General features: G+C 41.2%; 1 protein-coding gene across 1 annotated transcript in view; it reads left to right on the top strand.

The window, feature by feature from the left end:
* The first annotated feature begins 2,346 nt into the window (after positions 1 to 2,346).
* The window catches only part of SASH1 (SAM and SH3 domain containing 1), a 163,641-nt gene continuing 149,429 nt past the window's right edge, over positions 2,347 to 16,558 (top strand). The window contains exon 1 of the mRNA XM_067542374.1: positions 2,347 to 3,484. Coding sequence (XP_067398475.1) covers positions 3,392 to 3,484 — 93 coding nt within the window. The 5' untranslated portion in view covers positions 2,347 to 3,391. The remainder of the gene's footprint in view (positions 3,485 to 16,558) is intronic.

Raw genomic sequence — 16,558 nt, forward strand, 5'->3', positions numbered from 1 at the left:
GGAAATAGGCACCTATATAAGACAAAGCCCTGAATATCGGGACTGTCCCCCATAAAATCAAGACATCTAGTTACCCTACCCTGTTCGTGGGCCCCCCCCCACTCCAGCCACAGCCCAGCTGCAGTTCCAGCCCCAGTCCAAGCCACGGCTCTCTGCTCTGACTGTGGTCCTACTCCTGGCTCCATGCTTGGCACAGCTCTCCATTCCAGCCCAGACCGCAGCTCCCAGGGGGGCGCAGACCACATGGGGGAGCATGACAAAAAGTTTGGGGACCACTGGTATACAGTATCCATATTTACAGATAGTTTAAAATACCAAATGTAAAGATTTTATCTCCAAGGGCCAGACTTTTAGATCTCTTTAGGTGCCCAAATACACAGATGGACAATGGGTGGGATTTACAAAGGGACCTACATCCCACTAGGCCAGGGGTTCTCAAACTTTTTTTCTCTGGGACCTCCTTTGAAAATATTGCAGGCTGTGATGCCCCCGCCCTGCTCCCCCCCCATGCCATACCATGCCACCCGTACATCTGTGTTGCTGCTGGGGGTGGCGCTGCCTTCAGAACACCCAGCCAGCAGCCGCTGCTCCCCAGCCACCCAGCTCTGAAGGGCTCTGGCTGTCAGCCATGCACAGGGGTGCCAGCTGCAGTCATGGCATGTGTGGGGGCTGACAGCTCGTGACCCCCCCATAATAACCGCGTTACCCCTTGAGGGGTTCTGACTCCCCCAGTTTGAGAACCACTGCACTAGGCACTTGTCTGCATTGTTAGGTGCCTCACTGCCTTTCAAAATCTGGCCCCATGCGTTTTGGCCTTGCTGTATTGCTCCTAAGTTGAAAAAGTCATGTATGAGATATGGACATGATGTGCTAAATGAGTGCCAGTAAAAATTTTACACCTCATCACATCATCAGTGTTATCTCTCTTCCTTATTTTAATAGCTTGCTTCTCTTTTGTTACTTATTTTGTGACTATATCCCTCCATTTTTCTGTGTCCTGCTCATCTCTGCACTCACTCATTCACCTCCCTTGGCCTTGGAAATTTTTTCAGGCATTTAATAGCTCAAGAATTAACTAGTTAAAAGACAGATACTGTCAAGAGACAGTGCCAGAAAAGCCAATATCTTCTTCCCTCACGTCCAGGGAAAGGGGAGAGTTGTGGGATTTCTACCAGAGATATGTTCCTGAAATCAGCCTGTGCTTAGAAGATTTGAAGCCCCTGCCCCGCAGAAACTTCATAAAAGAAGCCAGTAGCTGTGGGGCAGGGGGAAGGAGCATTCTCTGCGTGTGGGTGTGTCATCCTGTCTCTGTTACTTTATTCCTCCCCCAAAGTCAGTTTGAGTGCTGCTTTTGGGTGAATTATTCCAGTGTCTCAGTCCCCTCTTAGCTTTCCCAAGCAGCAGCAGCATGAAATTGACCTGATTCTTGTCAGTTTCATGGCTGCCCACAGGTTTCCAACTAGCCATTGTGAAAACTGACAAGACTGGTAAATTTTCATGGCTACAGTTAGGGAAAAGTATAAGCGGCAGCCCAGTTAAATAATCTCCATGCCAGTGGGAGGACAACATTCTACTTGGGAACAAGGCTGAGATGCACTGAATATGTGTGTGTCCCATCTACACCACAGCTTAAAATACTGAAAATACCATTGCAGCTACTAAATATGGTTACCATTTGACCCCCTGCACACAGGGTTTCAGATTAATGGCAGATTGAAATAATGGCTTTCTGAGGTGGTGGTTGTTAATTTTAAAGCCTAAAGGTGACCGCTCACATTAAATTTAAACTATTTCACTGCTGATCATTTTAGCAGAAATATCCAGCTCTTCTACATTTGTGGATGGGGTTTGGGATTGTAGGTAGGCCTGCCCTGAGCAAAATATTGCAAATTCTCCCCACATGCAACCTGTAGAGCATCTTCCATCTCTCAGACAGCTATTTCTTTAGAAGAACTGTAAAAGTAATTAATTTGCCACAATTTTATTATTGTCTACCCTTTCACAAACAAATGTATTTAAGTACATGTACAATCAACCACTGCCCCAAAAGAGGGAGCACCATATGTAATTGCTGATTATTGCAGTTCATCATAACATGGGAGAAAACAAGATTAAATAAGAAACACAAGGCAAGGAAATATTTCCATAACCTTGCCCTCAGGGAAGCTTGCCTTATAAAACCTAATCAATGACAGATCTCCCCTTTCGAAAAAGGAAAACAGAGGGGGTCTAACAGCTAACTAAAAATATTAGTTGATGAAATGTTTAGCAATAACATAATCCACCTGGGAGTGCCCGTTTGTCAGCTACACGTGACGATTTTTACAAAAACTTAGAATAAGAGTCACTTTTCCGCTCCAGTTTTCCGGGTCAGCTGCTGGCATGTTTCCCCAAACTGTGTTAGCATGTGCCTGTGTGTGAGAGAGCGCGACAGCAAAACCAACACACCACACACCTCAGGACGGACCGAGTTTCCAGCGCCTGCTTTTTCTGCCAACTCCTTCTCCTAGCAGAGGCGGAGTTAGGGAAAGGTGGGGTTCCCTGGGACGCGAAGCCCCGGTGGAGGCTGGGCTCGGCTCGGCTAAAGACTCACTTCTTTAGCTTCCTGCGCCGGAGAATGGTTTAAGTGACTGGCTTTAGTGACGGGAAACGTGGGCAACTCGAGTCTGCAGCCAGGCTGCTCTTTCAACAGGCGATGTATTCTTCTGTCGGTGGCTCATTTCCATGCGAAGAGCCTGGCATCAGAGTAACCTTTTGTTGCTACCGCTTTCTTTAGCTGGGGGAGTGCGCGGTCATGTGAAGCTGGGAGAGCTCATTTGGGAGGAAGGGGTACCAGGGAGGGATCGGACAGCTGAGAAGAAACCGGAGGCGCCTCTTTTGCTGAAGGCGCCCTTCCGAGCTGACTCGCCGAGGGCCTGGCTTTTCGGTGGACGCTTGGCAGAGGGAAGGGGAGCGAGGTTGCAGTGGATCCTTGGCTTCTGAGCTGGGAAGGGCCCCCGCGGTGAAAGCAGACTTACCTTCTGCTGCCCTGTTGCTGCAACTCTGCTAGAAAAGTTTTTGAAGGATCGCCAGCTGTGCAGCTCCTGGCTCCATCGGCTAAGAAAGGACAAGCCCGGGGGGGAACGCTGTAATGAGCGAGCAGGGGCTGGCGTCTGACCTGGAGAAGAGTTTTTGTTCTTCCCCTTGAAGAACTCCGGGCTCCTTTTGGGAAGCAGTGATTTGCCTGCTGGCAGGGAAGAGAAGAGAAGGCATGGTGAAGCTGTTCAGAAAGACTGGGGAAGTGTTTCCTGTTGGTGTGCCGCGTGTCGGGGAAGAGGCTTTCCTCTGACAGAAAGTTGCTGTTGCTGGGACCCAGTATTAAGCCCTGCGGAGGCAGGGGATCAGTCTAGTCATGGAGGAGGAACAAGCAGCCTGTCCCGAGCCCCAGCCGGATAGCATGTCTGAGGCGTTCTCCAAACTGTGGGAGGATGTAATGGGAATACTGGTGAGTTGCTGGGGGCTGCTGGGTGAGGGGAAGCAAAGGGGAAATAAGTAAGCAGATGACAGAGATCTGAGTCTCTGTGTATTGTACCCAAAGCAGCTGGTTTTGTTGCACTGTTCACTTTATTTATTTTTAAAGAGTGCTGCAAGACTAAGAAGGGAAATTTGTGGGACTGCTTGAAAAATGTGGAATCAAATTTTAGTTCAGTTTTCTTTTAAATTAACCATTTTCTTGTTGGATCGTTGAATGGAGACCAGTGAGATTTTTTTTAGGGGCCATGCACAAGTGGCAAACCCTCAGAGATGCATTGCATTTGTATAGCACCTGCTGCAACTTTTATCTGGTAAATTAAACAGTGTTGTCACTTCTTATTAGATCCGGTTTGACCAGCCTGTTTGATTTTTGCCTTAAGAAATTTTATTTTTTCTATCCCTGGAAAAAAATTATGCTGAGAAAAACAAAATTTTTGGGATTACCATTATAACTAAAATTTTGGAATATAGTTAGCAATCATGTCTCTTTTCACTTTTATCAGTTGGCATTTTGTGACTATATGATCTCCAAGAACATAATGCTGAACACCATTTTAAGAATTGCTTTGGCATTCACTATCAGTTTAACACAGATTTTAGGTCTTCCATATTTAGAAATAATGCTTTTTCGGTTTGGTTGGTGAATGCACTGTTCTATATTGCTTTGTAACATATCTGGCAATTTAGATAACTCTGGACTAGGTTCCATTTAGAAGGAAAGTTGCAATGTGGTATTCAGTGAATAAGCAATGCAGCACAGGCTGTACACAGCTATACGCTTGAAACAAAGTTGCATTTCAGAAATTGCTGCTGAGATTGTGCCAAGGAGTAATCCTGGATGCCATGTTGTGATTCTTGAAAAGTTCATTTTTAATTATTTATTAAAATAAAACACTTGTTTATGAGGTATGCAGTGAGTTAAATATTTCTTTCTACCATTCCTCTTACATTGGTGTCCTCTTCTCCCTCCCCTGAGGTTCAATTATTCAACAGCTACAGTAGATCAAAATTCCACAGCTACACTGTGCACGCTCTGAATTTAATTACTTTAACCACAGTTTCTGTACCACTTGTAGAGAGGCGGGCTAACCGAGTATGCCATTCTTTCTGTAATTTTCTTCTTGTTGTTTGCACTGCAAGAATAATATTTATTTATTTTAGGTGACAGGTGACAATTGCCATAGACAATTGCCACTCAATTGCCAAGTAGTAGTAATATGTACAGATTCTTAGCTGACACATTTTTTTGAGATACAGGAATCTGGTAATTAACAGTAGAACTCTGTATCCTGAATGACTAAAACAAATAACCATAAAGGATGTTTTAGCAAAGCATTGGATCAAGTGGGTTTCTGCCCATGAAAGCTTATGCCCAATAAATTTGTTAGTCTTTAAGGTGCCACAGGGCTCTTGCTGTTTTGCTAAAAACAGACTAACATGGCTACCCTTCTGGAACTCATAAAGGATGTTGGGTTTTGTTATCTTTCACTGTAAGTATCTAGGAATAGCATGACAAATTCCTTGTGAAATGTTCCAATAGGTTCTAAGCTGAAGCTTTTTAGAATTTAAGAAAAAGAAAGGCTATTATGTCCTATGCTACAGGACTTTTCCACATGAACTACTTTAATTCTAAATGTGAAGTTTAAAAAAACCCCTCCTTATTCCCTCTCCCCATAGAAATCCCCATTCACGTGTGAAATCAATTTAGTAGCACCTGGCTGCATTCACTATTTCTCTGTTAATGACTTTAGTGTATGAATGAAAGCAGAGTCAATTTTGCCAGTTCGTGTAGGGAGTAGACAGTTGGTACTTTATGAACAGCTTCTTTCTCTCTCTCTGGCAGGTTTCAGTACTGCATTTAGTGAAAGCAAAAGGTTATTTGGTGCCTTAGAGAAGGGTGTTGGAGGCGGCCAAGCCCAACAGTACAGCATGGTGAATTTTAATAGGGGAAAAGTGATGATTTTCTCAGATCTAATAATTTGGAGTGAGGTCAAGTTATGGAAGAGGTTTGTTCTGGCTGCATATCCTATTTTCCTCCATGGTAAATAGAACTATCCTAACTTTTCCCAGGAAAACTAATCTAAAGTCGTATGTCCCTATTATAAGTCCCCATGACAGGAAAGACATTTTGTAACTAAGTAGCTGGTGTTTATACTAGCCACAATAGTTATCCAGTATAATTATCTTTCTACTGTAGAGTATTACAAATAGGATTGCAAATATTTTAAAGTAAGTCCTTATATTGGGTCTTCAAAAAGTACTCACGTGTGGAGAAAAAGCAGCTTTCCTGAATGAGGACCTTCAATTTTCTGCAGAACTTAAGATTTTATTTTAAACAACAAGTTTCTATCTGTATTGTTGCAAAGTAAACATTCTAAATATGAACTGAGCCTAAACTGATTCATTGCTATCTTCCTGAGTCTACAGACAGGCAGCTTCAGTGTTTCTGTTGTTGCTCATCCCTTTAGTAAGTGGAACAGAGTAAATGCTAACTCAAGTTTTTTTAGTTTCATTCTGCTTCTAGAGGAAAGCTATGAGCTGTAGCAGAGGCAGGCACTAGACCAATTCACTGGAGAAGAGGACTCCAGCCTGAAAGCTAAGAAAGGAGTAGAGTAGTGGAGACATCCCCATCACAGCAGCCCCAATCCTAGGGAGGAGTTAAAATGGCAGTTTCATGGCACACACCCATGCAGCAGCCATTAGGACAGGAAAGAAACAGAGAGAAAGTGCTGTTCCTTCTTTCCAGCTGGCACAAGCAGTTGGGAGGGTTGTTTTATCAGACATCTAGTTGACAGAAGTCAGTAGGAGAGCCAGATTCTCAAATAGGGTCCCTCTGTTTTGGAAGTTTCCCTTTTTCAGCAACTGAATGGGGGTTGGCTTCTCACCTGGGCATTGCCCAGGTAATAGAGCCCACATCTTTTGAACTGACTAGTAGGTATAATCCCCTGGCAAGGGGTATTGAATTGAGAGACCGATTTTGGGGGTGATAGAGAATATAATGTGGGGAAAGCAAGCGAGAGATGTAAGCAAGTGATGAGACACAGTAGAGGAAGCAGATAGCATATATTTTTTCTGTGCTTATTTTGATATCTAGCTATGATCTATTTTAGGAGGGGAAAGGGAGGAAAAATTAGAGGGAAGGTTGTCAAGGAAAAGAATCCATGACAACCAAGCCAAAAGTAATAAATTACATTTAAAAACAGTTGTGAAGGGCCAAATTCTGCCTTTCTCACTCACGTTGAGCAATGGCATGCTCCCTTGGATTTCACTGGAACTCCTTGCAGAAGAAGGTACTACTCTACGTGAGTATGGGTGGCAGAATCAGGTGTGGACTTGGGAGGTATGGGAGCATAAGTATATTTCATCCTGACTAGGAGGTTTAGTCCTTATTTACGTAATTTAGAGTCCTGTTCTGCCACCTTCACTCACAAGAAGTGATTCATTTCATTGTCAGCAGTTCCATGGATTTCAGTGAGCCTGTTCACAGTAAGATTCTACTCAGCAGAAATAAGAGTGGAAAAACCTATTTCTTTAGAGATGGTACATTTTTCAAATCCTGCTCAAAAGCACAATTTTCTACAGGTTTTGGGACCACAAAATTATTTGCTGTACAGCTGATAAATATTAAGTCTGCTTCCCAGTGTACTGGGAGTTTGTTGAAGTAAAAGTGACTGTCCCTCCCTCTTTTCCTTATTGCACTTACAATTATGATCGTAGCTTTTATAGCACCTTGAAGCAGTTTACGATGCTAATGGAATGCACTAGGTAACATAATTATAGTTGAAAGTTTCATGCTTAATCTTTAGACACACTCATGTTGGAGAGCTCTGGTTAATTAGAGTTCAGGATCGCAACTCAGCAGTTGATGGTGTGAAGTGCGTCTGGGATTTTCAAAGAGAGATTGCAATGGGTGATACGGAAATGCTCTGTCGCTGAATGCAGTGGAACTGTTCCCAGGTGTATAGTATTTGAATCAAATGTACTATGTGGAGAGAGCAAACTGAATGCAAGACTTACTTGGTAATGAAAATCCACATTGTTGGCAAGAGCCTGAATGTGTTTGTCAGTGAGGCCTTTGATCTGATGTCAAAGTAAGTGATATTGCACAGGTAACTGTATAGATTTGACCATTTTATAGCTGTACTTTTAAGGTGGGGCCTACTGGCATTAATATCGTGAAAAAGATCCAGTGTACTAAACTAGCATAGTTCTTTGTGTTACAAGTGGATTTCTTCCCCTATGGTACTGTTACTATAGTAGGTATGTGGGGTGGAATCCTGGCCCCACTGAAGTCCATGCTGAAACTCCCATCAATTGCAGTGGAGCAAGGATTTAATCAAAGAGAATGGATATGATTCACTAAGGAGTCTTCCTGTTGAAGGGACAAGATTTTAGCAAAGGATACAGTGGTACTTGCAGGAGCTACAATGAAACTAGATGATTTTTCAGTTCATTGTTTCAAAGTGTTAGCAAGTTCCTGATCTCAAGGCTGGTGAATCAATGATATGTGTTGAGCAAAGAAACTTAATTTCTATCTGGAGCATTTGAAAGTTAAGTGAGTAGTTGCCAGCTAAAGAACAGTTTATCTGTATTCAGAGGAATAAAGTCAGCTTATATTTGCATCTGGAACTCTGCCATTTGCATGCATAAACTAGCCTCTTAGTACAATGCTCCATGCAGTTTTCAACAATTAGGTTTAGTTTCTTATCAATCTTTAAACATAAAAGAGAGACGCATGCCAGGTAATTCTTCAGCGACTTTTATATCTAATTATATTTGTATTATTCAGTGTATTGTGGATAAAGGAGTCCAGTGCTGTTAAATCCAGGGTCTTGGGAATCTGAAGGCCTGGGTGCAAATCCTAAAATAGTGTAAATTATCATAGGTCCATCAATGACCATTTTTTCCAGCTGAAGATTTGCCCTCTGGATTCTATTCCTGACTCTCTCTCACTGGCTTGTCATGACCTTAAACAAGGCACGCAGATTTAGGCTGACGTTTTCAAAAAGTCTATTATTTGGAGAGCCTCAATTTTTGGGTGCCCAGCCTGAGACGCTGAGGCCACGGACTTCAGCTGGAATTGCAAGTGCCCAGCATTGCTGAAAATAAGACCCTGGGTGTCTCAGGTTGGACACCTCAAAATGGATGAACCCCAAAGTAGTGAACGCTTTTGAAAATGGGGCCCTTTAGCCTCTACGCTTGTTTTCCCCATCTGTAAAATGGGGATACTACTACTTAATTGCCTTTAGAAAATACTGAGAGGTCCTTGGATGCAAAATGTTTTCATTACAGCTGCTACTTCAGAGTGGATTTTTAAAGCAAATCACAGATGCTAAGGATGAACAAAATAGACCTGACGTATATTTTTTGAAGTGGGACATATATGGTTTTGCTATCTTGCAGAACATGACTGTTGGATTAGAATCTAATTAGTCATATAAATGAATTAAAATGGACAGTGACTGACTACTAGCTTAGCCTTTTTCTTTCTTTTTTTTTTTGCCTACCTATCTAGTCTCCTTTCTCTTGTCTCATAAACGCTAATCCTTCTGTGAAGAAAGACAGCTCAGAGAGAGAACTTCTGATAAAGACTTTTTCTTGCACGTCAGGTTACATAACACAGATGTCTCCATCAAACTTCAGTGTATCTGTGAGATCCTGGAGACTAAAGCTTGATAAGAGTGGTCAGGCCTGGCTCCCTCTGAAGAAGATGCAGCCTTTCCTGGCTTTTCAGAATTGCAGAGGAATAAAAGAAGGGAGATTATAGAGCTGTACTTTGAATTGCACACCTGATTGAGCTGTTGTCAAGAGATTAGGTGAGCCGGGGTCAATGTTATAAATTCTCATTTTCAAGTTCCTATCACTTGGCTGTGAAAATGCACCATTTATGAGAATTGCACACAGGGTTCATCTCACTTAATTTTTTCTCCATATTTAACACCAACCAATTCAGCTGTCTCTAAGTTATCCAAAATGCAATGGAAAAAACAGACTGACAGCATTTGCCATTTTGGAGGCTGCTTTGCATTTGTGAATATGAACAATGATTTGGTAATTGGGGCATCATGTTTAAAACAGCTTTAAATGTTTTTCAAAATTGGCTACTAGACATTCAGAATAACTATTTTCAAAGGAATTTTATTGTATTGCACAAAATGTATTTAGGTGCAGAGGTGTCCTTGTCTCTTGGTTAAATAACACAGCCTTGGAAAATTCTGCTTGCTCACCCTCAGAGCAAGGAAATTTCTGTGATGGCTAAATTATGATTAATCATTTTCATTACAGTAGTGACTAGGGAATCAATCAAGTGCTAGGCACTATACAAATATAGTATGATAGACTGTCCCTGTCCCAAAGAACTTACAATCTAAATAGAAAGGATAGACAAAAGATGGAGGAGAGGAATTTAACACATAAGCAGAGTGATGTCACGTTTGTTTGTTTGTTTGATTGGGGGATTGTTTAGTTAGAGGATCAGTTAAATGGAAAGAAGGGAGGGGACAGAGCAGGTCAGAAGAGGGGTGGGAGGAAGGCAAAAGGGGCAGATGTGGAGTGAGGCTGAGGTGAAGAGACTGAGATTGGGGGGTGAGGGAGATTGGCACAAACAGCCAATCAGCACGGGGCAGAGAAAGTCCAGTCAAACTGCAAAGAATATTTCAGTGTCTGGTCACTGCTGAAGCTGCTGCTGCTGCCGTGCCAGCTTCAGCCTCTGGCTGGCTTCTCTCTGCAAATTCTTTTCCAAAGGCCCCTTGTCCCCCCAAAGGGTCTCTCCTATGCAGTTTTGGGTTCATAGGGGTAGGGGAAGGTTGGCCCCGAATGGGTGTCTTATTTTTTCCTCTCCACCACTCCCCATGTAGCAGTACAATATCCCTTCCTCCCCACCCTTCCCGTTATCCTTATGTTAATGATTGGTGAGTACATTTGGTCTCAGGACTGCTATATGTTAATGACAGCTTGACGAGCTTAAGTAGCACATGAGTAATAGCATTTATTATGTATTGATCCTGCAGACTTCTTTGTGGTAACACCCATTTTCACATACAATTAGGCAGATATTTTCTTTCTCACAATTGCATGAGCTAGACTGTAACTGAACAATTTGTTGTTTGGTTAGTTTCCATTTATTAAATGCGTTGGGTGAAAGGAGGCAGGAGTTAGTTTATTGATGTGCTGTTTCATGGATATTTGCATTCCTAGTTTCACATGTCTCATGATGGAACACACACAGAGAAAAGAATTGCTCTGTTTGGTTTTAATATGCACAAATCTCTCTAAGGACAATACTTCTATGATAAAAGCATGTTCGTTGGGGAAATATCTAGGAGCTTGTATTGTCTTTGGGAGCTTAAAAACCCCCACCAAAAATCGAGTTGTGACAGTACCTGTTCCACTGGTAGAACAATTTTACAGCAGAGTTTATTTTAATAAATGAGTTTTAAATAAAAATGGGAACTATTGAAAGCCAACCATTCAAAATACAAAGAAGGCACATACTGTGATTGTAAAACATGTGACGTTGCCACAGATGAGTGTATATTGTGTTTAGTTAATATTCTTGGGTTTTGATTGAAATATTTTTCTTCCTTTCATTTACAATAATAATGAAAGCCTTTCTCAGCTATTAACTTGATGTTTCAAACCACATACTAATTTTGTGTTTTAATTCAAATTGATATAAGAAAATAACTGGTGTCTTGATAATAAATATCAGTTTTAATATCTGCTGGATAATGTTTTTGAGCTATATATGAGAGGTAAAAACCCAACCTAACTATTATTTAACCTACTGAAAAACACATTTTGAATATGGGAATATTGGGTCTGTATGTTGTGTTTTGAAACTAAATTAATAAAGATATTTATTTATATATAAGATTTTAATTTTTTAGTAACCATCATGCCTACAAACCAGACATGGGCCAAGAATCAAAACTCTGGATCCTAACAGCCCTGGCATTTGGAAAGGGTTTGAAATCTGGATAAAAATTTTCTGTCTCAGGCCTGCTTCTGCTACAGACACATTAGATTTTTCTGTTTGTTATATGCTTTGAACTTCTCTGGAACTCCCTGTCAGAATAAGGATCTGCTTGTGAGCATCATCTGACAGGATAAGGACCTAAAATGGTTATAAAGGGTGGGTGGGTGGGTGTGTGAGAGAGAGAGAGTAAAAGAATAGATAAAGTCAATAGGTCTCTCTCTCAGCGTATGTCTTCACTGATGGTGGCAAATTCGCCACCATCAAATCGACTTATCTGGATCGACTGAGCAGTCAGTAAAGACCCACTCAGTCAATCCAGAAATCGATGTATTAAGACCACCTTCTCAAGTGGCGTAGTGCAGTGAAGACGGCACGCAGAACAAAGCACAGAAGTTGATGGGAGTTACGCAAGTTTTTTGCGTAGTTTGTGTAACTCCGGTTGACTGCGGCCAAATCTCTGAGGTAAGTGTAGACAAGCCCCCGGTGGTGTATCACCAGAACCCCAAGAGGACAGTTTCATATTTGTTGTTTAAATATTACATAGTATGAAACAGGTCTCCTGATTGGCAGACCATTCCTAACCCTCTTATTTGCAGCTGAAGATGCTTTGGGCAGTGGAATGGGTGCCATAGAAACAGAGGGTGGGGGAAACAATAGATACAGGGCCAATTTCTGCTGGCATGAATGAGTGAATTTCCATTAATCAGTGGAACTGAGTTCATTTACACCAGCAGAAATTTTGGCACATAGACTTTAAACAAAAAGAAATATCCTTTGTCATCTCTTCATAAGTTTATATGTGCTTCCCTAATCATGAAATGTTGCCGGAGTTTTGTTGTGTGGTGATCTGAAACACGTGGCAGTTAAGCTTTGTGGTCCTTAACGTTCCAGTGACCGCAAGAGGAACTTGCTCTCAAAATAGTGAGAAAATTCTGCTCTCATTTACAGCAGTATAAATCTGGTTTAATTCCACAGATATCACTGAGAGAAAAATTTGGCTTGATTTACACTATGCCCCTTTACACCACTCTGGCAGTGTAAAGAGGCCTTAAAGTTTGTGTGAATATGCTGTTGAAGCTGTATAAAGGAGCATCAATGTATATGTGTATCAGGCCCAGTTTATATTTCAGTGCATTTCACATTTTTTCTATTTATTTGAAATAGTTGTGATTGCATTCCATAGGCCAGAGTGAGGTCTTCATTCTCTCTCTTTTTCTTTTATGGCACCTATTGCTCTGAAACCTGCATGATTCGCATCCTTAAAATTAATACATACGAATTATAGTTTCTAAAAATTTCCCTTAGAGTTCTCATAAACCATGCTCTCCGCAAGATATAGTGCCTGCAGTCTTCCTCTTGCTAGTTCCTTCTCAGTGTGGAATAAAAGTAACAGAATGTGTAACTAATTAGACAGACCTTATGCTGTGCTTTGTGGGCTACTGATCCTCAGCTCTGGATAATTGAGAAAGGAAGCAAATTTCACAAGTAGGAAACCTCAGCTGAGAATATAAAGTAATTTAAAGTTCAATCCTAAGAACTGAAAGCAGAAGCGAAACAGTTGATTTCAGCTACTAAGACTAGGAATGTTGCTTTCATTGCTATATTGTGTTGCTGTCAGTATCAATCATCTTCCATATTGATAGTAATATGACTTTGTTTACATATCATAAGCTCTGATTTTTATCTGCTCTAATAATTGTTTTTCGGGGGAATATATATTCAGGAAATCAGATATTTATTATATATATATATATATATATATCTTTAGGGATGTTAGATTGCAAATTTTTACATACAAGGTAAAAATCAAGTGCAGCATAGCTGGGCTGGCAATTACAAATTTGTTCATTGTGCTAGGATGAGAGAAACATCATGGCTTGATTCCTGAATTTGTTACTGTTGTCAAGATGGGTTATGTATTAATGGAAATACATTACAACACAGATTCATCAGGTGAGAGAAGACTGCTGTTCAGTCACTGTCTTTGTAGAAAACAATACAGAAGGAAGGGTGCTTTCCACTTTCACCTATTGGCTCATGTCAGACAAAGTTTTATAGAGGAATGACACAGAAGAGACTATACTGTATTTCAGAACCAAAAAATAGAAGGCGCTGTGCACTACAGCACTGGTGTTTAAAGAAGTGCTTGACAAAGCAAGCAGTCAAATTCCAGTGGTCGGCTAGTACATTAGGAATATTGAAAAACAGGGTTATTGGTGAGCAGTGGAGCAAGGATTTTAGTATCTGACACTGAGAGTATGTCAGTGAAAGTCTCCGGGAAGAAGAACATCAAACTGGAGCGGAGGGAAATGATCCCGTAGTTGGGATCCTTCTTCTGGATGATGTCATGGTATCCTCTTGCACTGAGGATACCTGTGCAGGGGAGGGAACTCCGGTTACTAGGAAAAGACAGGTAATAGTAATGGGGGACTTGATCATTAGAAACATAGCTGGGTTTTTGATGACCGGGAGAACTGCATGGTGACTTGCCTGCCTGGTGCGAAGGTTGTGGATCTCTCAAGACATCTAGACAGACTTATGTATAGTGCTGGGGAGGAAATGGTAGTTGTGGTACATCTAGGTACCGATAACCTAGGAAGAGTAGGAGAGAGACGTCCTGGAGGGCAAATTTAGGCTGCTAGGTAAGAGACTGAAGTCCTGGACCTCCTTGGTAACATTCTCTGAAATGCTTCCAGTTCCACATGCACAGAACCAGTGAGACAGGCAGAACTGCAGGGTCTCAGTAAGTGGATGAAATGATTGGTGTAGGGAGGAGAGATTTAGATTTATTAGGAACTGGGGAACCTTTTGGGAAAGGGAGAGTTTATTACAGGAAGGATGGGCTCCACCTAAACCAAAATGGAACCAGGTTGCTGGCATGTAAATTTAAAAAGGTCGTGGAGCAGTTCTTAAACTAAGGGCTGGGGGAAAGCCGACAGGTGCGGAGGAGTGTGTGGTTTGGACAGAGACATCACTTGGGGATGATCTATTAATGGAGATTCTCTATATTCTAGTAAGGAGGAGAGGATGGAAGAAAATAAAATATGGGTATGATCTGATGAGAAATAGTCAAATGAAAAAGAGTCCCATTCAATTACATCACATAATGGCAGAGAGTTAAAAAGTGACAATTTTTTAAAGTTCTTATATCCAAATGCTAGAAGCCTAAATACTAAGATAGGTGAACTTGAGTGCCTCGTATTAAATGAGGATATTGATATAATAGGCATCACAGAAACTTGGTGGAATGAGGATAATCAATGGGACACAGTAATACCAGGGTACCAAATATATTGGAAGGACAGAATAGAGGGGGAGTGGCAACTATATGTGAAAGAAAGCAGAGAGTCAAAGCATAAAGTCAAACGAAATAAAAATCTTAAATGAACTGAACTGTACCATAGAATCTCTATGGATAGTAAGTCCAGGCTTGAATAATAAGAATTTAGCAGTAGGGATATACTACTGACCTCTTGATCCAAGATGGTGATAGTGACTGTGAAATACTCAGGGAGATTAGAGAGGCTCTAAAAATAAAAAATCCTCAATAATATTGGGGTATTTCAACTATCCCCATATTGACTGGATACATGTCATCTCAGCATGGGTTGCAGAGAGAAAGTTTCTTGACACCTTAAATGACTGCTTCTTGGAGCAGCTAGTCCTGGAAGCCACATGAGAAGAAGCAATTCTTGATTTAGTCCTAAGTGGCGCATAGGATCTGGCCCAGGAGGTGTATATAGCTGAACCTCTTGGTAATAGTGACCATAAAATAATAAAATTTAACATCCCTATGGCGGGAGAAGCACCAAAGCAGCCCACCGCAGTAGCATTTAATTTCAGAAAAGGGGACTATACAAAAATGAAGAAGTTAAACAGAAATTAAAAGGTACAGTGCCAAAAGTGAAATCCCTGCAAGCTGCATAGAAACTTTTAAAAGACACCATAATAGAGGCTCAATTTAAATGTATACCCCAAATTAAAAAGCTTAGTAAGAGGGCCAAAAAAGTGCCGCTGTGGCTAAACAACAAAGTAAAAAAAGCAGTTAGAGGCAAAAAGGTATCCTTTAAAAAGTGGAAGCTATATCCTATTGAGGAAGATAAAAAGGAGCATAAACTCTGGCAAGTGAAGAGTAAAATATAATTAGGAAGGCCAAAAAAGAATTTGAAAAACAGCTAGCCAGAGACTAAAAAAGTAACAGCAAAATTTTTTTTAAGTACATTAGCAGGCTTCCTGCTTCTGAACAACCAGTGGGGCCAGTGGACGATCAACATGCTAAAGGAGCACTTTAGGAAGATAAGGCTATTGTGAAAAATTAAATGAATTCTTTCCCTCACATCTTCAGCTGTGAAGACAGATGCAGAGTCCCAAACCTGAGCCATTCTTTTTAGATAACCAATCTGAGCAACTATGCCAGATTGAGTTGCCATTAGAGCAGATTTTGGAACGAAGTGATAAACAAACAGTAATAAGTCACCAGGACCAGATGGTATGCACCCAAGAGTTCTGAAGGAACTCAAATGTGAAATTGAAGAACTACTAACTGTGGTATGTAACTTATCATTTAAATCAGCTTCTGTACCAGATGACTGAAGTATAGCTAATGTGATGCCAATTTTTAAAAAAGGCTCCACAGACGATTCTGGGCTGCTTTTACAGGCTGGTAAGCTTAATTTTAGTACCAGGCAAATTGGTTGAAACTACACTTAAGAACAGAATTATCAGAAACATAAACAAACCTCATTTGTTGGGGAAGAGTCAACATGGTTTTTGTAAAGAGAAATCTTGCCTCAGCAATCTACTAGAATTCTTTGAGGGGGTCAACAAACATGTAGACAAGGGTGATCCAGAGGATATAGTGTACTTAGATTTTCAGAAAGCCTTTGAGGAGGTCCCTCCCCAAATGCTCTTAAGCAAAGTAAGTAGTCATGGGACAAGAGGGGAAGAGCCTCCCCTGGATCAGTGGTTAAAAGATAGGAAACAAAGGGTAGGAATAAATGGTCAGTTTTCAGAGTGGAGAGAAGTAAACATTGGTGTCCCCAGGGGTCTGAACTGGGATCAGTTCTG

This window comes from Emydura macquarii, unplaced genomic scaffold, assembly GCF_026122565.2.
Source record: "Emydura macquarii macquarii isolate MOO-44397 ecotype Brisbane River unplaced genomic scaffold, CSIRO-AGI_Emac_v2 contig_705, whole genome shotgun sequence".
Classification (NCBI taxonomy): Eukaryota; Metazoa; Chordata; order Testudines; family Chelidae; genus Emydura; species Emydura macquarii.